This window comes from Pleurodeles waltl, chromosome 4_2 (genome assembly GCF_031143425.1).
Source record: "Pleurodeles waltl isolate 20211129_DDA chromosome 4_2, aPleWal1.hap1.20221129, whole genome shotgun sequence".
Taxonomy (NCBI): Eukaryota; Metazoa; Chordata; class Amphibia; order Caudata; family Salamandridae; genus Pleurodeles; species Pleurodeles waltl.
Genome location: NC_090443.1, coordinates 769,438,774 through 769,463,256, shown reverse-complemented (window position 1 = coordinate 769,463,256; position 24,483 = coordinate 769,438,774). Strand labels below are relative to the sequence as shown.

Here is a 24,483-nt window from a genome sequence, read left to right as displayed (position 1 = left end):
CATTCAGTAAGCAGATGAGTGCATGTGTGACTGAGTATCCTGTTTGTGGTTGTCTGGGTGAAAAGCACAAGGGAGCTGTCAACCAGCCCAGACGTGGATTGGAGACAGGCTGTAAGGCACAGATGGATTTTAAGTGCAGAGAAAGGCTCGCTTTCTAAAAGTGGCATTTCTAAAATAGTAATGTAAAATCCATCCATACCAATAAGCAAGAGTTTGTATTACCATTCTGGCCACACTAAATATTACCTGGTTACCCATTTCTGGTCAGAATCTACCACTCAAACAGTATGTGAGGGTAGCCCTAATGCTACCCTATGAAAGGAGCAGGTCTCCTAGTAATGGAAAACCAATTTAGGAGTTTTCTACTACCAGGACATATAAACCACACATGTACATGTCCTGCCTTTTAAGTACATAGCACCCTTCCCAGTGGGTAACTTAGGGCCTACCTTAGGGGTGACATATATAGAAAAAGGTGAGTTTAGGGCTTGGCAGGTACTTTTAAATGCTAAGTCGAAGTGGCAGTGAAACTGCACACACAGGCCTTGCAATGGCAGGCCTGAGACATGGTTAAGGGGCTACTTATGTGGGTGCCACAACCAGTGCTGCAGGCCCACTAGTAGCATTCAATTTACAGGCCCTGGGCACATGTAGTCCACTTTACTAGGGACTTATAAGTAAATTAAATATGCCAATTGGGTATGAACCAATGTTACCATGTTTGTAGGGAGAGAGCTTTGCACCTTAGCACTGGTTAGCGGTGCTAAAGTGCACAAAGTCCTAAAACCAGCAAAAACAGTGTCAAAAAAGTGGAGGGAGGCAGGCCAAAAATTGGGGGATGACCACCCTAAGGCTGTCACAGCTCTAACATGTGTTCTCCCCCTCACCACCCTCCCCTCCTCCCCCAGCTGAAAGTGGGGAGAGCTACCCAACCTCTTGGGAGCTCTCATCACTAAGGCGGAAGTATCTGGAGAGACCATCAGCATTGGCGTGGTCAGTCCCCGTGCGATGCTCCACCATAAAGTCCATCCCCCGTAGGGAAATAGACCACCTCAAGAGTTTAGGATTTTCACCCCTCATGTGCATGAGCCATCTAAGGGGCCTGTGGTCTGTCTGAACCCGGAAGTGAGTCCCAAACAGGTAGGGTCTCAGATTCTTCAGTGCCCGGACCACAGCAAATGCTTCTCTTTCTATGGCACTCCATCTCTGTTCCTGTGGTAGTAGTCTTCTGCTAATAAAGACTACGGGTTGATGTAGGCCCTCCTCATTCAGCTGTGTTAGAACCACCCCTATGCCATGCTCTGAAGCGTCTGTCAGCATGATGAACTCCTTGGAGTAGTCAGGGGCTGTGAGCACGGGTGCCGTGCACATGGCTTCTTATAGAGAGTAGGGCTTTCTGACAAGCCTCTGTCCAATTCACCAACCTAGGTTGTTCTTTTATGTTAGTTCTGTCAAGGGGGTCACTATGGAGCCATAACCCTTGACAAACCTACAGTAGTACCCAGTGAGGCCTAAAAAGGCTCTCACTTCTGTTTGGGTTCCAGGTGGTTGCCAGGCCGTGATTGTCTCAATCTTGGCCTGGAGGGGCTGCACCTTGCCCCCACCTACTAGGTGCCCCAAGTACACCACGAACCCCGCCCAATCAGGAACTTACTGGCCTTGATTGTCAGGCCTGCCTGTTGCAGGGCCTGGAGCACCTCTTGGAGGTGGAGCAGGTGTTCCTCCTAGATGGAACTGTAGACGGCAATGCTGTCTAAGTAGGCTGTGCAGAATGCATCCTTGCCAGCTAGAACCCCGTTAACCAACCGTTGGAAGGTAGCGGGCGTTCTTCATTCCAAATGGCATCACTCTGAACTGGTAGTGGGCCTCAGGAGTAGAAAAAGCGGATCTCTCTTTAGCCCCCTCAGTCAAGGTAATCTGCCAGTACCCTGATGTGGGATCAGAAGTACTGAGGAATTTGGCAGCACCTAGCCTGTCTACGAGCTCATCAGTTCGGAGGATGTGATGAGCGTCTGTCTTGGTGACAGAATTGAGACCACAGTTGTCCACGCAGAACCTATGTTCTGGCTGTGCATCGGGTGTGGCAGCCTTGGGAACCAGCACCACAGGGTTGGACCAGGGACTGCTGGACTTCTCAATCACCCGAAGAGCCAGCATCTTGGCAACTTCCTCCTTGATGCTTGCTTTCACCCTGTCTGACAACCTGTACATTTTGTTCTTTACAGGGGGGCTGTCTCCTGTGTCAATAACATGGACATCAAGTGTGTGAGTGAAAAGAGGGAGGAGTACTGCTCCAGTAACTGGTAGCAGTCCCCTCGCTGGTCCAGAGTCAGGGAGTCAGAGATTGACACCCTCCACAGACCCATCACCTTCCTTGGCAGAGAAGATGTCAGGGAGTGGTTTACTCTCCTCCTCCACACCTTCATCTGTCACTAGAAGCATGTTGACCTGAGTCCTCTCAAAATGAGGCTTTAGTCTGTTTACATGGAGCACCCTTCAGGGGGCTCCTAGGGGAATGGAGGTCCACTAAGTAAGTGGCCTCCTCTTTATGCTCCTTTATCTCAAATGGGCAAGTCCAGCGGTCCTGGAGAGCCCAAGACTCTACTGGCTCCATTACCCACACTTTGTCGCTTGGCTGAAACTCCACCAGAGTGGCCTTCTGGTCCTACAAGCGTTTTGTGACCTCTTGACTGGCCTTGAGGTTGCTCTTGGTCTTCTTCCAGAAGCATGCATCTGGTTGCGGAGGGCTAGCATGTAGCTAACCTCATCCTGGGGAGCTTCTCCCACCCCTCTTTTACAATGCTTAAAGGTCCCCTGACAGGGTACCCATAGAGAAGTTCAAAGGGACTGAATCCTACCCCCATACTGGGGTACCTCTCTGTAAGCAAAAAGGCATGGCAAGAGAATGTCCCACTTACGCATCATGGCCTCAGAGAGGCCTGTGATCATGCCTTTCAAGGTCTTGTTGAATGTCTCCACAAGACCATTAGATTGAGGTTGATAGGGTGTGGTGAACGTGTAGGTCACCCCACACGCATCCCACATGGACCTCATGTATGCAGACATGAAGTTTGTGCCTCTGTCAGACATAATGTCTTTTGGGAATCCCACACGGGTAAATATCCCATCAGAGTTTTGGTCACCACAGGTGCAGTCACCGTCCTCAGAGGGATTGCCTCTGGGTAGTGGGTGGCATGGTCCATCAAAACCAGTCTAAACCTGTTGCCTAGGGTCGTTTTGGGGTCCAATGGACCAATGACGTTGATGCCCACCCTTCCAAAGGGGGTGCCAATGACGTGGAGTGGGATCAGGGGGACCTTGAGCCTTTTCCCTGTCTTCCCACTGGCCTGGCAGGTAGGTAGGACATGACCTAAAGAATGTATCTAAGGCTATCTGCATTTGCTGCCAATAAAAGTGGGTGACAAGCCTAGCAAAGGTCTTGTCTTGCCCTAAATGTCCTATCAGGGGAATGTCGTGAGCCAGGCCCAGTAGGAAGGCCTGGTAACACTGGGGGACCACCAGCACATGTGCTGTCCCAGTCTCCGGTACCTTAGGCTCACTGTAAAGGAGATCATTCTCCCAATACACAAGATTATCACCAGAGGCTTCACCTGCTGCTTGAGCTGAGGCCTGTTGCCTTAAACCCTCAAGAGTGGGGCACTCCTGCGCTTTGCAGAATTCTTCCCTGGTGGCCCCCCCTCAGCTTGCCAGCCAAAGCTCAGGCAGGTTACCTAGGGCAGCAATCTCCTCCCCGGTTGGTTCAGGGGCCTCCTCCTCAGGAGCCCCTTTAACCACAGTGGGAACGTCTGGGACCGGTTTCCTGCACCCCTTACCCCTCTCCATGGCAGCTGTCTGGGCCATTATTCCAGGCTTCAGACACCCTTGACACCCCTCCCGGGCAGCCATGGACCATTTGGTCATGCAGACCCACTCAGGCAATCCCAACATTTCCAAGTGAGACTTAGCTCTACTTCCTTCCAAGTAGTGTGCTCAAGGTTGTTGCCTAACAGAAAATCTACAGGCATGGCAGGACTCCCAGCTACTTTAAGAGTACCAGAGTACCTACCCCCTACCCCCCAAAAGGGAACCAGAGCTACTGGTAGGGGGCTCTCACAGTTGTCAGCGACTATGACTTGGTGGAATGTATTTGGGAGGACCTGCTCTGCTGACACCAGCTGACCCCTGACACTTCCCCCATTCCCAAGAAAGATGGCTTCCTCAGGCCCATCTTCGCACTCAGACCCCCTAAAGAAATGCCTCTTTAAACATTTTTTTTATGACTACCCTGTGGAATGTCATTCCTCAGCAACAACAAGGTGGCTTTGTGACAGGATTAGTCCAGAACGATGCCCCCTTTCATATATTTATCTAGCCAGCTCATCAGCGCTACTTCTGATCCATGCTAAGTAGCCACTGTTACCAGATCAAGGTGTTGCCCTTCAGGATCACCACTGCCCAAGTATCTTCACAAAATGTTCAGCAGTAGTAGCAGCAGCTCACTTTAGACAAAGGGACAGTCCGATATTTCCCTCACCTGGGTGATTAGTTGATCAAGAGCACAAGCATGTACTAGTGCCAAGCTGACATCCAAGCTGCCAGTAACCTACTCCACAGCCTAGGATTTAAAATAAATGTCTCTAAATCTCACTTTAAAACCCCATTCAAACCCAGCTTTTCTCATGGTCTTTTCTAAACGTCCTCACAGGCAAGGTGTATCCACACCAAAGGATGTCTGCATTCCAGCAGCTAATTCCTTTTTTCCCAACCACATATTTCTCCTCACTGTCAGGACATTAATGCGCCTTCTGGGAGCAGGGTGAATGGGAGGATCTAATGTTGATGAAGGACCAGCCTCCAACACTTTCTGCATTGGTGAAAAGGCAACAACCTGTTACAAGGTGGGACCTTGATGGGCCCTATTACGCAAACGACCTTCACCACCAAGTAATCCCTTTCTGGGTGGGTGGGGGGCACCACATCTCTGCACATGACAGTTTGGGATTTGTGGTCACGCTACTAACAAGGTCCCCACATCAACTTGTTGGAACTTTTAGCTATTCAGCCAGCCCTCAGAGCCTTTTTCCAAGGCATACCTGACAAGGTAGCTCTAGTGAGAATAGACAACATGATCGCCATATACTATCTCTACAAACAGGGACTCACACACCCAGCAGCTCCCAGCACTAGCATAGAAAAATTTCATTGGGTGATACATCCTCGAATACACTTCCTGGATGAGTACCCCCCAGGAGTGGACAAAAATCTAGCAGACCTGCTCAGATTCTACTTCTATACTTCCACCGCTAAAGGGTTCCACACAGATCTGTTTGCCACCAGAGAAAATGCAATGTACCAAAGCTTTGCTGCCAGGTTTCTGCACCCACAGATCTCTGCTGTATAGATCAGTTTAGCAGGGCTATGTGCCTACGCTTTCCCTCTGCCTCCACTCTTTCATCACGTGGCCAGGAAACTCTGGCAAACATTCCTGAAGCTCATCCTGAGGCAGACAGTCATTGTTCTCAACTTTAATAGAGATGTTTGTCCCTCACCAAGAGAAGCTTTCCACCAGGGCAGAATCAGACATCCAGACTTCAAGCAGCTCAATCTAGCTCTTGATGTCCTAATGTTTAGTTACCTTAACCTACCACAGGGGTGCATGGACGTCCTCAGAGGCCCATTGGCCCACTATATGGGCTTGCTACTCCACCAAATGAAAAAGATTCATGCACAACTGCATTTCAAAACACCTGTCTCTGCCTTTCCCCCGGCCCCCTCAAATCATGCTCTTTACAATTCATCTCTTGGAAGGTTGCTTTTCTCATGTATATCATGTCTTAGGCAGATCAGTGAGCAGCAGACTCTTGCATTAAAAAAGGCTTTCTTTCCGGTCTGCAAAGACTGGGTCATCTTTAGTTCCTCCCCAAAGTCATTTCCACTCCATCTTAACCAAACTATAGCTCTCCAGTCCTCTTCCCCCTGCCAGACAGTAGCAGATGGGGCTCTTCACAAGCTAGATGTAAAGCGAGCAATACTTTACTACATTAACAGAACAAAGTATTGTTGGAACACTCAAGTTATTTGTTACTTATTCACAACCTCATGAAGTTCACCTCATATCAAAAGTAGGCATAGCTAGGTGGATTGCTCAATGCATTCAAACCTGCTACCTCAAAGCAAAGAGAAACTTGTCAGCTACGCCCAGGTCCCACTCCATACGTAAAGTGGGGGCCTCAGTCTACACCATCCACTGACTGGCTATCACTTAGGGGAGTAATGCTTTGCAGTCTGTGCAGCACATGTGTATCTACAGTCGCACATCCTACGAACGGAATAGGGTACCCTGTCACCATCTGTAGCATGCAGTGATGTAGATTAACATTCGCCAAACCCGTCCCTAGACGTCTGTGTACAGTGTGGCAACCACAATGTCACCACACTATCCTTACACTCTATAATATCTCTCACCCATTGGGCAAAAAACAGTCTTAGTGGAGCAGGTGTCCATGTGCAGTACCTAATACATGAGAAGTCACATCGTACCTTCTGGATCCAAAGACTTCTTTGAAGAAAGACAACTTAAAAACGTCCAAGCCTAACACTTGATGGCATGAGTATGCAAAGCATGTGAATCTACAGGACTACATACTATGAACAGATACAGGGTAAGTAATATAAATTTTCTTGTTTTGTGTGTAAATGTGATTCAAGAGAAGACCATTTCCAGTGTCTGACTTGCAGACCAACTCCGGTTACCCACTTAATCGAATTATGTGATCAGAGGCAAATCACTTCACAGATCCTCCTTTCACTTCACAGCAGCATTAGTGAACTTCTTTATTTCAGAATCCACTTTAAGGAAAATATGCACTCGTATAATTTGATAGACCTAAGATTTCTACCTTTCCTCACCCCATAATATATTGCTTAAGAACTGGATTTACTAATGACTAAGCCCATGCAGACAGACACATAGAGACATGTAAATGAGCAGTGAGGGTCAGTAAAGGTATGAAACCAGCTGTTTAAAAAACGTAAAGTATGGATTTGTTGTACGCTGCAATTGGGTTCTGTCCATTTAATACACCCAGATTTTTTGCTTTTTGAATCACCCGTTTTTTTACTTTTTACGTGGGTGAATCTCACCCACCGTAATCACATGGCAAATGGACAGCGTGTGTTTACTGTCAGTGTCCGTCCTTTTAGACTAGGCTGCTGCAGTGCAGCAAGTGTAAGGAGCTCTTGGCTGGTTAGATGTGTGCACATGTGCTGGATGCATTTGGGGACTACTGTCATGCACAGCTAGGTAACTACACACAGGTAGTCTGGTCCAGAGGGCGCTCTGCAGGATTAGATATTGACCTTGGGTAGGCCATTTAATATTAGTGTACGCTAATAGGAAAAGTCAGTGTGATTTACTGTTTCTCTGTAGTGACACTTTCTAATACACATAGGGAGAAAACTGTCTTATAGTGCAGTGGTGCTTCCCTTTTGCCTACACAGACCAGTGATGTATCGAATTGGGGTGTAACCTGTGCGAGATAATCAAACCTGCAGGTTCTACAAAGATATTTCACCAATTTATGGGTTATCTAGAATTGTCATATTTCTGTGGCTCAGCTCAGGGTCAGATCCCAGGCCTTTTGTCACCCTTATGTACCAGACTAATAAAATGTCTCTCCAGCAGCAGTAACAAAGGCCTAACAAAACAAAGGAAGCAATTTACTGTGCTCCACTCAGCTCCTGAGGAGGAAAGGGGTGGGGCTGAATGATCTGCATCAGTCAGTCAACTGTCACACTGTACCAGGGATAGGTCTGTCCAAGCCCACTGAACAAAGGAGGGAGACTAGACCTCTGAAGACAAATCAGGAGGGGCACCCTTCTGAAGATTTAGTGAGGAAGGCCCTGGCAGTTATAACAGCAAGGTGGGGGGGGAGCTGAGGCTCCCAGAGTAGATGTGACTAGTGACTCCTGGTTTGACACTATTTTGAACTGCCCCAGAAAGCTGTGCAGGAGGGTTGGGAGGGGGGTGTAGAGGTGATGTGGCACCCTAGGATTGGAAAGGAGTGTCTAGCTTCTGGAACTTTCCACTCCCCTTTAAAACGTCTTGCACAAGGGGGAGACTTTCTGCTTTGTTTTTTTCTGTGCTTTGCTGCTGAACTCTGGGGCTGCCATGGGCAACTGGAAGGAAGGAACCTCCCCATGCCCAGAAAGGACTAAGGACTCTGCCTCAGTTGACCCCAGGACCAGTGGATCTCCCAAAGGGGCCAGTGAGGTTGGCCCTCTTACACCTCTTGGGGAACAGTTGAGGGAGAGCCCCTGACTTTTGCGCAGAGACAGACCAGGATGAAGGCAGGCACAGAGAGCCAGGAAAACCTGTTCCCTGAGGATTTCTCCACTTTGGAGGTGCGGAGGTCTGCTGCAACTGCCCCTGGTGACTAGAGATCACCACCAGGAGTTACATAAGCCACAGAGCATCAAAATCTGTCCAACGGGGGCCCAAGTTATGCATTTTAAAGACTGGCTACCTTTTTACCATCCAAGCGTGTAGGGGCTGGGTCTAGGGGTCAGTATAGAATTGTAGATTTAATTTTTGTTTCCCCAGGAAGGAGGCATTCTTGGTTCCCCTTACCCAGACTTTTCCTTGGGCCTGGGGATCCATTTCCCTCATAATCATTCACATACTCCACCTTGTGGTGGCCCCAGAAGGGCAGGGGCCCCACCAATAAGAGGCTGCAAGCATGGGGAGGCTGCAGGAGTGCAGCAGTTCTCCCCTTCTGAATCTTTATATAGCACTGAGTCTGTTTGCAGGATAATATAATCTAGTACTCCAAGGATATTTTTCTCAGTGTTTTAAAATGCTTCCCAGGCTGGAGCTTCTGCTGTACAGCTGGAGCCGCTGCATCCTCAAGGGGCTTACTTTATCATTGCATTTATTGTGGCTTACAGCTGTTAGAACTTACATGTGGTACGGCACCCTCTATAGGCTAAGTCTATGGTTGCATGTAATGTAATCAAAATGTGATGACCTTTGGGTGCTGCTTTTACGATTTCATCTTCATGGAGTTTACTAAAAAGAAATACAGGCACATGCTCATTTTAAATGCTTTATTGATATAATGTTGACAGTGATGATTGATCACAGTGAATATGCTTTATTAACTGTAATAAGTGTATTTATCATAATTACTATTATTGATGTTTGCATTTACGTACAAAGTGATGTCTTTAACATTTGGTTTGTTGATCTTGAGCCTTTGACCAAGCCAGTAGACTTCCCTTATTACATAGTAACTTAAAGGGGTCATGCAAACGTATGTCATCTACGATATTATCTATCTGCCTATGTACAGATTTGTAAATTATTGCTTAGCATTTAGTAGTGTGTGTGTGTGTGTGTGTGTGTGTGATAAATGTACCTTTCCTTTTTTTTTTTAATTTTTTTTTTAAATAAAAAGCACTGATTGACCAATCATTTATTGAGTGTTATTGTTTCGGACTAGAGAGCAGTGTTTACTAGCCCACATCACCTTACCTGAGTAGGCCTTGGGCTGCTCTGCTTTGCTACCCAGTGAGAGTCTACAGTGGGATGCTTGGGGCAGTAAGGATAAATGTGGACCTATTACTTGTGCAGGCCACACAACTAATAACACAATTTCCTACAAAGTATTTGGGGGATTTTTTTAAAACAGCTACAATTGGGTAATGTGAGAGATCACTACATACTTCCAGCATCCCCTTAACGGAAGTTTCCATACGCTGTCCTTCAAATCTGTTGCTTATTTCACCCTTATTAAAACTGTAGCATTTGCACATATTTTTTTTAGAGATACAGTAAGTTATTTATGTAATAAAAATAAACTTCAAACTGGTTGTTTGGACATTTAAATTTTCTTTTTAGTTTTCCTACTTTTACGTTAGTAGTAGCATCTCGACTCATGAATGTGCACTGGCTTAAAATGTATTTTTATTAAAGGCTAAAGTCAAACAAAATATAAAAAGTTTTTAAAAATATATCTGTAGACAAAAATAGTATCTCCCCACACCCTATACATGACTACATTCAAAGGTAATTAATGAAAAATGTTTTAAAATACACAATACCGTAAATCAGATAGAACAATGGGACAAATATTTTAAAACACAGCAGAGCTGGCATGATTGTAAACAATTTTCATGGTCTTCTTTATTTTTGGAACTTCTTGCAGAACAGATGAGAATCATTTTCATGTATATATTCATGGGAGGTGAATACTTCTAAAGCTGTCTTCTCCAGCAGCATGTCTCCAAGTGCAGGCATACAGGGAGTGCAGAATTATTAGGCAAATGAGTATTTTGACCACATCATCCTCTTTATGCATGTTGTCTTACTCCAAGCTGTATAGGCTCGAAAGCCTACTACCAATTAAGCATATTAGGTGATGTGCATCTCTGTAATGAGAAGGGGTGTGGTCTAATGACATCAACACCCTATATCAGGTGTGCATAATTATTAGGCAACTTCCTTTCCTTTGGCAAAATGGGTCAAAAGAAGGACTTGACAGGCTCAGAAAAGTCAAAAATAGTGAGATATCTTGCAGAGGGATGCAGCACTCTTAAAATTGCAAAGCTTCTGAAGCGTGATCATCGAACAATCAAGCGTTTCATTCAAAATAGTCAACAGGGTCGCAAGAAGCGTGTGGAAAAACCAAGGCGCAAAATAACTGCCCATGAACTGAGAAAAGTCAAGCGTGCAGCTGCCACGATGCCACTTGCCACCAGTTTGGCCATATTTCAGAGCTGCAACATCACTGGAGTGCCCAAAAGCACAAGGTGTGCAATACTCAGAGACATGGCCAAGGTAAGAAAGGCTGAAAGACGACCACCACTGAACAAGACACACAAGCTGAAACGTCAAGACTGGGCCAAGAAATATCTCAAGACTGATTTTTATAAGGTTTTATGGACTGATGAAATGAGAGTGAGTCTTGATGGGCCAGATGGATGGGCCCGTGGCTGGATTGGTAAAGGGCAGAGAGCTCCAGTCCGACTCAGACGCCAGCAAGGTGGAGGTGGAGTACTGGTTTGGGCTGGTATCATCAAAGATGAGCTTGTGGGGCCTTTTCGGGTTGAGGATGGAGTCAAGCTCAACTCCCAGTCCTACTGCCAGTTCCTGGAAGACACCTTCTTCAAGCAGTGGTACAGGAAGAAGTCTGCATCCTTCAAGAAAAACATGATTTTCATGCAGGACAATGCTCCATCACACGCGTTCAAGTACTCCACAGCGTGGCTGGCAAGAAAGGGTATAAAAGAAGGAAATCTAATGACATGGCCTCCTTGTTCACCTGATCTGAACCCCATTGAGAACCTGTGGTCCATCATCAAATGTGAGATTTACAAGGAGGGAAAACAGTACACCTCTCTGAACAGTGTCTGGGAGGCTGTGGTTGCTGCTGCACGCAATGTTGATGGTGAACAGATCAAAACACTGACAGAATCCATGGATGGCAGGCTTTTGAGTGTCCTTGCAAAGAAAGGTGGCTATATTGGTCACTGATTTGTTTTTGTTTTGTTTTTGAATGTCAGAAATGTATATTTGTGAATGTTGAGATGTTATATTGGTTTCACTGGTAATAATAAATAATTGAAATGGGTATATATTTTTTTTTGTTAAGTTGCCTAATAATTATGCACAGTAATAGTCACCTGCACACACAGATATCCCCCTAACATAGCTAAAACTAAAAACAAACTAAAAACTACTTCCAAAAATATTCAGCTTTGATATTAATGAGTTTTTTGGGTTCATTGAGAACATGGTTGTTGTTCAATAATAAAATTAATCCTCAAAAATACAACTTGCCTAATAATTCTGCATTCCCTGTATTCTTTGAGATAGGTGAACACCCTTGTTCTTTATTAGACACCTTAGATCTTCACAGGTAGCTGTTAGCTGTTGGTTTGATAATGTAATGACTCTTGTACTAGCTATGAATTTCCTAGGTAAATCTTGACCAGCTAGGAGCCAATCAAAATGTAGCATACTGGTATCTTGAATAACAGCATATTATTGTAATTCTCTTCATCTTCATTCTCACAACTACTGATATATGTATATATATGTTCGATGGCATGTGTAGCTGCAGATACACATGCTTTGCATAGCTCTTCCGACATCTAGTGTTGGGCTCGGAGTGTTACAAGTTGTTTTTCTTTGAAGAAGTCTTTTAGCAGAACACATTCCAGGAGTAGACAATCAGTTAGCAGATCTCCTAAGCAGGAATCATCAACCGACTCACAAATGGGAGATTCTCACCCAAGTACTTCAACAGTACTTTCAAAAGTGGGGAACACCAGAAATAGATCTGTTCGCAACAAGAGAAAACGCAAAACGCCCAAACTCTGCATCCAGACTCCCACATCCTCTATCCAAGGGCAATGCTCTATGGATCAGCTGGTCAGGGATATTTGCTTAAATTATCTTTGAAGAAAAACAACTTGTAACACTCCGAGCGTGTAGGTAGTTAGGACCATGGTTCCATAGGAAAAGCGTTTTTTGACTTGCCTATATCTTTGGCACCATTTGAAGAATCTTCACAAACGTTTCTAAAAAAAAAAAAAAAAAAAAAAGTGTTGAGCTGATTCTTGTTGCACATTGAAAGTTTTGGAGTGATCCGTCAAGCGTGGCCGAGAAAAAGGGGGCTAAAAAAACATTGCATTTCCCATGTTGATTCCCACAGGATTCTTTAGACACAAATACAGACCGAACCACTGGACAGAATTACACCAGATTTGGCAGAAAGCTAGCTGTAGGTACGAAGAGTACGCTTTCCCTTATTTAGTGTGAATCAGTTCAGTAGTTTTTAGAGAAATTTAGGGAAATTCAAATTTGTATATTTCTAGCAGCGAAGTATTCGCTAACAAAGACAAGCTTGTGGAGGGAAATGCCAGCTTCTGCTATGTCCCAGGGTGCCCACCCCCCAGGACATAGCTGTTTGCTGTGGCTTGGCTGTAGCCAAGCCAAGCCAAGCCACAGCAAACACTGCTGTTCAACAGTGGGACCAGATACCGCTGGCAAACAGCAGAGCTTTCATCTCTGTCGCGTGCAGAGGACAGAGAGGAGATGCTTCAGCAAGCACGAAGCTGCTGTCAAAGCCTAGGCTTCCCCTGCAGCGCCAGGTAGCCGGTTATACATAAAATCAAATAAATAAAAAAATATGTAGGGATCACAGGGGAGCCCTTGAGGGCTCCTTCGTGGTCCCAGAAAGCCCAATATGGACTACTATATATATATATATATATATATATATATATATATATATATAAACAATACCCCGTAGCACAGTGTGAAGGGGGTTCGAGTCCAGCTGGACTCATTACCATTTAAAAAAAAAAAGTATGTATATTTTTTAAAATAAGATATAATTTTTTTTAAATTTCATATTGTATAAAAATCTCATTCTAAGTATATCAGACATCAAAGCCTAAATAACGCTATCTCTCTCTCTCACTTTTTTCTCTCTGTGTCTCTCTTTCAATCTATTCTCCCACCCACACACCCAGTCGGACACTCATGCATCCACTCACAGACACACTCAGGCCTTCATGCATTAACAGCCCCAGTGGGGGCGTGGCCAAGGTGCCGAAGATGGCGCACGTATAATCTCCTCGCTCCGGAGGGGCCTGTAATTATCCGTATAAAATGAACCGGCCCTGGTGCAATCGGAGCTGGAGCTGCGAAGGAGACCTGGGGGAACTTATCCAGGGGCCGTGGAGCGCTGTCTGGACCCTATTACGCGGTCCCGGACCGAGCCGGCGAGCTCCCGAGCCAGCGAGCTCCCGAGCCAGCGGCTGGCCCCTAGGCCGGAGCCGGGGACTCGGGTGAAGGAGCGGGCCGGGGCCGGTGACCGCCTGAATCGAGCGCGATTGAAGCGACACTGTACAGAGGTGCGAACCAGCTCGGAGCGACCGGGGGCGGTGGACGGCCTCGTGGGCCGGGAGCGGCTCCACTTAACTAAAAACCCGGAGACTAGCCGAGAGTGAGAAGGAGTGTGCCCGTGGCGGGCGGGGCACGACCCGTGGACGTGTTCGGAAGACGCCGGGTACGGAGAGGCTACCCCGTGTGAGGTGAGCGGGAGCAGCGAGTGACCTTGAAGGCCAGGGCACCTGCGGAGAGAGACGGCGGCCCCAGAGTGTGCGCCGCAACGACCGAAATAACCGTGCGTGGCTACACATAATGAAACACCCAGAGACCGGGCAGAAGTAAGGAGGAGCGGACCTGTGAACGCACTTGAGAGGCACCGGGAGAGGTGCTGTCTGAACACCGGAGGCCTCGACTGGTGGTGACACGAGCTCCCCCGTGCCGAGGGACAAGATTGGAGACCCCTCTACAGCGGATTGAGGCAGTGAGACAGCGGCCCCCAGGAGTGGAGAGAGCAATCCGGAGCCCTGCAGTGGCAGCACCGCTCAATCCGGGATTGAGGTGTCGGCCATGGGAACGAGACGGTCAGACTACGGCGCATCGGGCGCAACGCTAACGCTAATTATTGGGAGCGATCCCAATAGCCCAAGCAATGTAGTGTCAATGACGGTCCCCGAGTGAGTAACGGCGGGATCTGAAGTAGCTCTTGGCTCTACGATGTGCCCGGGGAAAGAATAGTGGTCGCAGAGTGAGGGAAGAAAGCCGAAGATATCAGGGGACCTGGAGTGGATCTGACCGACGCCCAACGTAGATCGGGCCCGGGCCTGCGGCCGCCGAGGCATAGTGCTTAAAAACGAGGAGAGTCCGCCCATAGAATCGGGCCCACGACCTGGGGGTGCGGCCCCCCGGACCCCCCTGGCCGATGCCCTCCAAGGCTCGTCACAAGAGGAAAATCATGGAGCCTGGGTCACCGGCAGGGCGCAAGGAACTGGAAGAACAGACCCACTCACATCCCAATGTGCAAGACACACTAGACAGAATATTAGGGGCGATTGAAGACACGAAGACCACACTACAACGAGATATCAACCAAGTAGCGGTTGAAGTAGGCCTACTGAGAGCAGACCACCATAAGCTGGTGGACAGGGTCACGGAAACGGAATCCACATTGGCGGACATTGGGCCGAAACAGAAAGTTCTTGCGGCCGAGGTGACATCCCTGACCCACAGAGTGACACGTCTGGAACAGAGAGCAGAAGATGCGGAGGGAAGAAATAGGAGGAACAATGTGCGAGTAGTGGGCCTTCCCAAGGGGGCCAAAGGGTCCAATATGGTGGACTTCTTGGAGAAATGGTTTAGTACAACGGTGGCGCCCGGGGACTTGACGCCCTTCTTCACGCTGGAGCGAGCACACCGGATGCCTGCGAGGCCTCTCGCCCCTGGCAGACTGCCCCGTGTGGTGATTGCCAAACTGCTGCACTACAGGGACAGGGACACTCTTATACAGAAGGCTAGAGAGAAGGGCCCGTTCAGAGTAGCGAATGGAGCGGTGACGCTGTTCCCGGACTATACCCTAGATGTTCAGAATAAGTGGTCCTCTTTTCTAGCAGTAAAAAGGGCCCTCAGGGAAGAGGGGGTCCAATATTCGTTACTGTATCCGGCCAGACTGAGAGTGATATTAGATGGGAAGACTACTTTTCTCCAGACGCCGGAGGAGGCATGGGAGTGGCTCGAGAAACGGGGCCCCCGGGCTGGGCGTCCGGCCGATGGGGATGCGGCTGGGGGCCGGGCTCGTCGGGCCCCGGAGACCTGGGAGTCGCTCGAGGCTGGCGCCAACAAGAACGCAAAAAGAAAAAAGGCAGGAGAGCGGCCTTGGAGGCGGCGGCCCGGGTTGTCAGCGGGGCTTCCCCTCCAGGAGGCTCAGAAGAAGACTCAGAAGAGACAGTGGTTTCCTCGGACGGGGGCCTAGGCTGCTCGGAGCATGCCCCTTGGGTAACACCGCAGACTGCTGACGAACTCTGATAAGTATGATACGGGAGGCTCTAGGGCTGGGGTGCGACAGGAGAATGTGAGGCCCCTCCGAGCCTGGCCACCCCCTGAATCAGCACCTCGCTGGTCTAATTAGGCTGGCGAGAGCTGTAGCTACATGGTTGAACAAGTTGCTCTGTTGCACGTTTTTCTGGGCCACCAGCAGTTTAGCAGGCGCCCTGGGGTGGGGGAGTTGGGGTTTAAGGTTACAAGTTAGCTTGGCTATGTGGGTGGCATGGTACAACGATAACATAGATCTGATCATGGGAAGGGATAGACCGGGAGCCCGGGTAAACCAAGGGCGCTGTCATCAGATTATCATATTAAAATGGCAGACTACAATCTATTAACATGGAATGTCAGGGGGATGGGCACGCCGGCCAAAAGGCATAAAATCCTCACCTACTTAAAGAGAAGAGGGGTGCAGGTGGCAATGCTACAGGAGACTCATTTAGTAGCCGGGGAAGTAGAGAAGCTGAGGCGCAGGTGGAGAGGTCAGGTGGTTGCCACGGAGTACTCGGCCTATGCAAGAGGAGTGTTGATATGGGTCAGGGCCGGGGTCCCACTAAGAATAGATTCATCCAATATAGATCAGGAGGGCAGATTTGTTATAGTGGAGGGGAGACTACATGGTATTCCGATTATCATGAGCTGTATTTATGCCCCCAACCAGGACCAGATCCCCTTCCTAACTAGGTTGTCGAGCCACCTTACCCGCCAATGTACAGGAGAGCTGCTAGTGGGAGGAGACTTTAATGCAATACTAGACACTAATATGGACAGATCAGTCCCCCCGCTACAGGGCGCAGTGTCTACTAGGATAGCCAAAAAACTTTGTGAATGGCTGGACGCCTGGGGACTAGTTGATATCTGGAGGGAACATCACCCAAAAGACAGAGACTACTCATATTATTCAGGCCTCCAGACTGCACACTAGAATTGACAGAATGACATGTACGGCGGGCCTTATGCAATACATAACCCATTCAGAGTATCTTGCACGCACACTGTCGGATCATAACCCCTTGCTGCTGACATTAAGCGTAAAGGAGGATAGGCCCCCAATACCATCATGGAGACTGTCCCCTGGGGTACTGGAGGACCAGACATATAGAGACACCCTTCGCAGCCACCTGACAGAACATATTGAGATTAACAGCGCATCCACCCCATCTAGGGCCACAGAATGGGAAGCACTCAAAGTGGTGACGAGGGGCTTCTGCCTGGGTCAGTCGGTGGGGGTGAAACGTACACTTGAAATAGAACTAACCGCCTTAGAGAAGAAAATACACGCAGGGGAACTGAGACATGGTCTTGTAGATCAAGACAACGAGGAGTATAACCGAGCCCGTAGAGAGCATTCCCGGATTGTGGAGCAGATTAGATGCCACAGCGTGCAAGATTATTTAGCATCAGTACAATCAGAGGAGGGCAGATCAGGGAAACTATTGGCGTGGCTGGTTCGCCCAGACGGGGGTGGAGAACCCATAACGAGTGTACAAGACAAGGAAGGAATAAGCAGACATAGTCCGGGCCCAATTAATGATGCATTTAAGGAATATTATATGCACCTATATAGGAAACCTTGCGATATAGGAGTGGAGACTTTCGAGAACCATCTGCGGCGAATTCCGCTCCCAACCCTGAGCCTGGCAGAGAGAATTAGCTTGGGGGGTCCCGTGACAGCAGAGGAAATAAGCGAGGCCATAACGCGATTGGCTCCCGGGAAGACGCCCGGTACAGATGGCCTCCCAATGGACTTTTATAAAAAGTACAAGACACTGCTGGTGCCCCGGCTAGCGGAGGTGTATGCGGAGGCTCTCCGTCAGGGGGGAGCTGCCGGGCACACTGCGAGAGGCTTTGGTGATCCCCTTCCCCAAGACTAAAAACAGGGAAGCATCAGTGACTGACTTCCGTCCCTTATCAATGCTCAACAGCGATTTTAAGATCCTAAGCAAGATCATGGCTAGCAGATTGCTCCCCCTCATGACCACATTGGTTCATGTAGACCAGAACGGTTTTATTCCTGGCCGCAGCACCTCCCTAAATTTAAGGCGAATGTCGACTATACTATATATGCCAAAAGAAGAGAAGCCTCCTGGGGGAGTCTTACTTGCGGTTGATTTTGAGAAGGCCTTCGACTCAATCAGGTGGGTCTATCTCAGGACCGTGATGCTTAGAATGGGATTGGGGGAGGACTGGGTTAAATGGGTGGACCTGCTATATTCGTCCCCGCTGTCCAGGGTAAAGACGGGCAGAACAATATCCGACACATATCCGATACATCGGGGGACCAGGCAGGGATGCCCCTTATCCCCATTGCTATTTGCACTGGCAATTGAGCCACTGGCGGCCCAGATGCGTCAAGAGGGAATGGGTAGAGGAATTGAATGGGGACCAAACGAGCACACTATCTCCCTATATGCTGACGACATTCTAGTGTATCTGAGAGATGGAACCAGTGGACTCCCATGGGCTATGGAGATACTGGAGGAGTTTGGGGAGCTATCGGGGCTTCGCCTCAACCGAGGCAAGACATTTGTATTTCCCATACTACCAGACTGCATACCCCCCAAGACTTGCCCAAGAGATGTGAACTGGGCCCCACGGACCTTTTAAATACCTGGGCATTCAAATATTCCATGAATTGAACGACCTTCGGGATGGAAATCTAGATAAGACGCTCCGCTCCCTGCGCTCATCGGTGGGGTTCTGACGTTCACTGAAACTAACGACAATGGCCAGAGTGGCATTGTCCAAAATGGTGATGCTCCCACGCCTCCTTTACTATTTTACTAACTTACCGTTGTGGATCCCACCGCCTTGGTTCCGGGAATTGAACGCTTTACTACGGGAGCTAATCTGGGACGAGGGCCGCAGGCGCACAGCACTAACAACTATATGTAGACCGTCGCATATGGGCGGACTGGGGTTCCCTGACTTTGAGGCATATTACCTAGCGTCTCAACTGCAATGGGTGGCCGGATGGATGATGGGCAAAGGACAGACGGACTTGCTCACTCCCCACGGAATCCTGGACACAGCTCGAATAACAGCACGTATAATAGAGAGGCGGATTGTTCCCCATGGAGACAACCTAATGACTAAAGTTGCGATGACATGCTGGAAGAGATGTACAAAAAGAGTGGGAACGGGCACACCCTACTCCCCAGCACTACCGCTGTCGGTCTTAGTGGTGGACCCAAAGAGGTTGGGCCTGGGGGTCTAGGTCTGGAACCATGGACTAGGGCAGGAATAGAGACGGTGGGTGAACTTTTCAAGGACGGGGTGTTGAGGAACTTCAATGACTTAGTGGGTAATGGGGTTCCCCGAGGCCAATTCCTTTCTTTCGGGAGAATGGTACATACTTTGAAAAGTCACTGGGACACGATTAATGCAGAACCTATGACACATGGAGTATTACACCCCCTGCTGACATTGGGTGAGGAACCCCACTTGATTTCTAAGTTATACCGCGCCCAGGTAGACAATGCGCTGGACCCCCCATACTCTCTAAAGGAGAAGTGGGAGAAAATGATCGGACACAATTTAACCGAGACAGAGTGGAATAGGGTTTTGGCATATCCCCGGGGAATCTCGCGTAATACCCGCTTACAATATATCCAATATAACTACCTACATAGAACATACCTTACTCCTCGCCGACTGTTCCGTATTTACGGAGGGAATCCTAGGAGCTGTCCCAGATGTGGGGACAATGAAGCGGACTTTGACCACATGGTTTGGAAATGCTCAGTAATACAGACTGGTTGGCCAGCAATGATCGCGGTCATGACAAGACTATATGACACAGAGCTGCCATTAACTCCGGATATATGTCTACTGGGTCTAAAAACGAATATGGTACCGGGAAAGATTAGTAAACGTTTCCTGGACCTAACACTAGCCCTCTATAAAAGATTGATCACGAGGGGTTGGAAGGCCCCCACCCCCCCCTCACTGACTGAATGGAAAAACGACGTAACGAAATGGACCAGGGCTGAATTACAAGTCCTGAAGGCGGAGGAGGCAAAAGGTGTCCGACAGAACCCCATAGCTCCAAAGTGGGAAGACCTAGTAATGAGATGGGAGGACATAACGAAAAGACCAATAGTCCCCAATGCGGAGCCTACAGTAATAGGGCTCTAAGCTGGTACTGGGATGAGATACTGATAATGCCCTATAAATCCATAGGTAGGAAAGGGGTAAGAACTCCCAGAGAAGCAATTACTTGAACATGCCAACAGCAAACACAGGATACGGAGGGCAAAACGGAATTGGTCGATAGTGTCCACAAAGAAATCAGAGGGGTAGTGAATGAGGATGATCAGCCACCACCCATAATAATAGAATTCCCAATGCGAGGCCTCCCAACTAACACAAACACCACCCACGAAAAGCCACCAAGTTTTACATAGGTTAATGTAGAATTAGAGCTGTTACGAACACACATAAAAGGAAAGGGTGCCATATAACAACACGGAACAGGACCTCTAAGGACAAAAGTATTAGTACATCAGTACTAAAGAAAATAAAAACCAAAGGGAAGGGCAAGACGAAGTGAAGCCAGGGCACTTCAAATAAGTGATACTCCAAATAAAGAAATGTTTTCTATAAGTGTGATGTATGGTGGAAACCAGTCGCACCCGTTAATGCATATGTGTAATGTAAAACAGCGAATTGTTAATAAAAATATATTTAAAAAAAACGCCCCAGTCAGACACTCAAGCACTCACAGCTACGCACCCACTCACAGACCCACTGATACCCAGAGGCACCCACTCACAGACCCATGCACATATTGACGCCCCCACTAAAACACTGATGTATGCACTCTCACACCCATTCAAACACTCCGACAGCCACTCTTACCCCCGAAACAGCCTCTCACACCTATTCTTACACCCAGAGAGGCCACAGACAACTTCTGCAATGCATGTGCAAAGAGGAGCGTGCACAGCATTGGGTTGGGTGATTAGCGGGGGTTGGCCAGGCCTTGCAGGCAACACCTACTTCACACAGGAGAAGGCCCTGCATGGTGCAAGTTTGGGTATTTATAGGGGATTGGCCTCCCTGCGGCCAACCGCCGCCACACATGGCCAAAGGTGGTTGGATTCACATATAGCCATGAAAAGTACAATATGTTTTAAAAAATAAAAAAACATGGAAATTCACAGAATAAAACAAAGGTTACAGGGACATTATAGTTGGGTTCTGAATTTCCTTGTACAAAACCATAGAAATTTAGCAGTTAGAGTTCTTTCAAGTAACGAAAAAACACGCGGCCGAAGGTAACTAAATGCCCTATTATCCTATTGCCCTATTGTCATACTGACACACACCACAAATGTATATTGCGCTTACATGCCTCACTAGTGTATATGTGATGTCTTCTCACTTTCACCTGCAAATGTTGTGCATGTTCTATTCGTATCATATTAGACCTTTGTTGTAAAGCACTTAATAATAAAGATAAGAATCCTACTTTGGAGGAGAAAGTTTGTGGGTACTCTCTCCTACTATCTTATTCAAAGAGAAAAGGGAGAGGAGTGTGTGCTAAGGAATTATTTGATACTGATGGGATTGGAGGTGAGACAATTTAAGAATGAAAATAAAATATTTAAATATGTTTTGTTTTGTATTTTAGGTGGATCCATTTCACACATTGTTTGGAATTGCTGGACTGTCCTTACTAGGAGAAGAAAGAGTTAAACCAGTGAATCCTGTTTTTTGCATGCCCGAGGACATACTACGAAAAATAAATGTTCAACCTGAACTTGGAAGCTAGACTAACCACTGGAAACCAAAACATTGTTGCTCTATGATTTTATTTTGTGGAATAGTTCATCTTTAAGAGACTACTTGTTTCCTATGAAACAAAGCAGGTGCATACTGGAACGAAAGAGTAATTGCACCATCAGCCCAGTTTTAGGGTTGTGTTCATGTGTCAATTAATTTAAAACATCATGGCTGTATATTTAAGGATACTTTATAACCACATTTGGGAATCTCCAAAAATGTACAATAATGTTCAGCATTATTAATATAAATATTGCCTAATATTATAGAAAGTCAACTTGTATTAGTTTTTGGAAATTAAATTAAAACCTGCTTTGTATGTCTGAAAGAGAGATAGGGTACATATAACAGACGCACCTCTGAGTTTGTTCCCAGAAAACAAACATTGGTACACATAATCAGTAGTAGCTAGGATGAATGAATTAAGAGCTTGATTTAGGGTTTGGTGGGTGGGTGACGGTGTCACAACCTGATGGGTATCATGTCCACCTTATTACAAGTTCCACTGGTTATAATCCACTTATGATAAGGTAGAAGGGATCTGCGTGTTATTTATGATGAATTAAACCATCCGCCAAACTTTAAATCAGGCCCTCATCTTGAACTCCAACAATTAATTTGAATACTTTTAAAAACAAATAGTCTGGAAGCACCACAAGGAATTCTAAGTGTTCTTTTATGATCTCTTTTGTAATTGTCATGAATGCACTTGGATAAGAAAGATTACACAATCTATGGCAAGATATAATGAATGTAGATTTTGGCTAAACTTTCTCCATACATTGTATACTAGCTTTATGGATCACTATCACAAGATAATAGGATTACTAGTTGTTAGGCTTGCAACCACCAGAAATTATCAGTGCATTTGTGTTGTTAGTTAGGTTTGGCCACTCAAATGGAAAGGTCCGTAGTTCTGGCATGAGGTGTAATGAGTCAAAAGGCTGTTAATTGGGTAAAAGTCTTTTTGATGGTAGGCTGCTGGGGCCATGAGATCCAGACTTTTACTTGGAATGTCTGAATCTAGGAGGTATTGAGATTCGATGTCAACATACTTAAGTGATTGACATTTCAGGTGCATTTATAAGTGCTGAAGAATGCGAACTTGTTACAGTTTGACCAGGTGTTACATTGCAGCTTTCCTGTACTTAGCATCTTATACTTACTGATGCCATGGAGCACGTGAAACACATCAGTGATAAATCATTACGAGAACATTTGGAATGAATAGTTTAAAGGCCACGGCAGAATAAAAAGTGCATCCATTATATGATGTAGACTTCTGAATGGTTGATTCAGAGGTAAGTGTTTTGTATGTTAACCTATTCCTTTGTCAGCAGTAAAATAGTTTAAAGAGTCAAAACGAATGTTCACTGTACTTTTAACATCATGCAAAATCTAATTTATACTACAGCTAAATTAGAAATATCAGGGTTTGGATTTGCTGATGCAGGATTGGAACTTTTTGATTTTAACATTTCAGGCCTAAAAAAAGTGGTATGCGTACTATTCACATCGTTGGGCATTTTAACTTGTTTTGCTTGGGTGGCTATCTACTGAGCGATTTACTGGGCGGGGAATATCGTTTGTAACTCGTAAGGTGAAATAGTATGTTTAACATGAAGTGTATTTGTTTTCCACTCTTTCCTTTGAGTTCTGCTTTTGGCATGTTTAGGTTTTGCAAGGACATAAAATGCAAAAAAGGAATTCTCCCAGAGAGAAGAGCTGTTGGTATAGCCAGAGGTCCTCCCACCTGGAGAAAGTACAAGAGCTCCCAGATGTCCAAGCATACACCCACTCCTGGTAAAATGCTGACAGTCACAAAGTTTTGGGATTTCTTGAGATCTTGTCGGCATCCACGTGATAATATTCATATCCCTTCCTGTTAACATATTGGCCCTGTCTCAGTGGTGGTAATGCTTGTCAGTCTTTTTCGAAATCCTTTTAGTAGTCAATTTAAGGAAATCAACAACAACAGTACAGATAAAACCATTACACCACATTTTCATAATGATTAATCCAGAATTCCCTCTCCTTCCGCCCCCTCTTGGATTTCACCATGGTCACTCACCTGCCAGAATTGTCCAAAAGAGCAGTGTCTCTGAAATGTCATCCCATTGGGGGCTCTACAGATATTACCCCTGTAAATATTCCAGGCACCCTAAATTTGTCCCATTTTCGTGGGCATCCTCATACCTCATATATAGTTTTCTCTGCCATCATGCACCTGTCCATGTCCTTTTTTCCACTCGTCTAATCATAGTTTAATCTCAGTTGCACAGAATTTGGCAATGGATAAACCCTGCGTTAACCTATATCCGGGTCCCACGTGTGAGAACCAGGTCCCCCCATACATTCAAAAGACACCACTTCGCTATTGGGATCAGGGAAGACTCCCAATACCTCGTTTACACAATCCAGTACTGTTTTCCAAAAGGTCTGGCTTCCCGGGCATTCCCAAATTACATGGTAGAAGGTGCCCAGCTGGTGACAACATGGGGAGGCCAGGGATTCTACGCACTTTGCGTCTTACAGTCCTCCTAGGTCATGTGCCCACTTGTCATGGAGGTGTATAAGGATGTCAGGCAAGTTGTAAATATTTTTCCTGTACGTGAGGGAGATGGCTTTCTATGTCATGTAGTCATCTAACAGGTGGTCTTCCAGTGGCGTTGAATCAGGAAGCTGTATGTCCTTGGGTATAGCAGTAGTTAGTGCGTGACGGACTTGCAAGTATCAGTATATTTCCGTGGGGGCCAATT

General features: G+C 46.8%; 1 protein-coding gene across 2 annotated transcripts in view; it reads left to right on the top strand.

Moving 5' to 3' along the window:
• Positions 1-22,992, top strand: part of RABGGTB (Rab geranylgeranyltransferase subunit beta) — a 194,491-nt gene extending 171,499 nt beyond the window's left edge. For both annotated transcript variants that reach the window (XM_069232419.1, XM_069232420.1), the window contains exon 9: positions 21,573-22,992. In XM_069232419.1, the coding sequence (XP_069088520.1) occupies positions 21,573-21,713 (141 nt within the window). In that variant the 3' untranslated portion in view covers positions 21,714-22,992. The remainder of the gene's footprint in view (positions 1-21,572) is intronic.
• Positions 22,993-24,483: the final 1,491 nt, after the last annotated feature.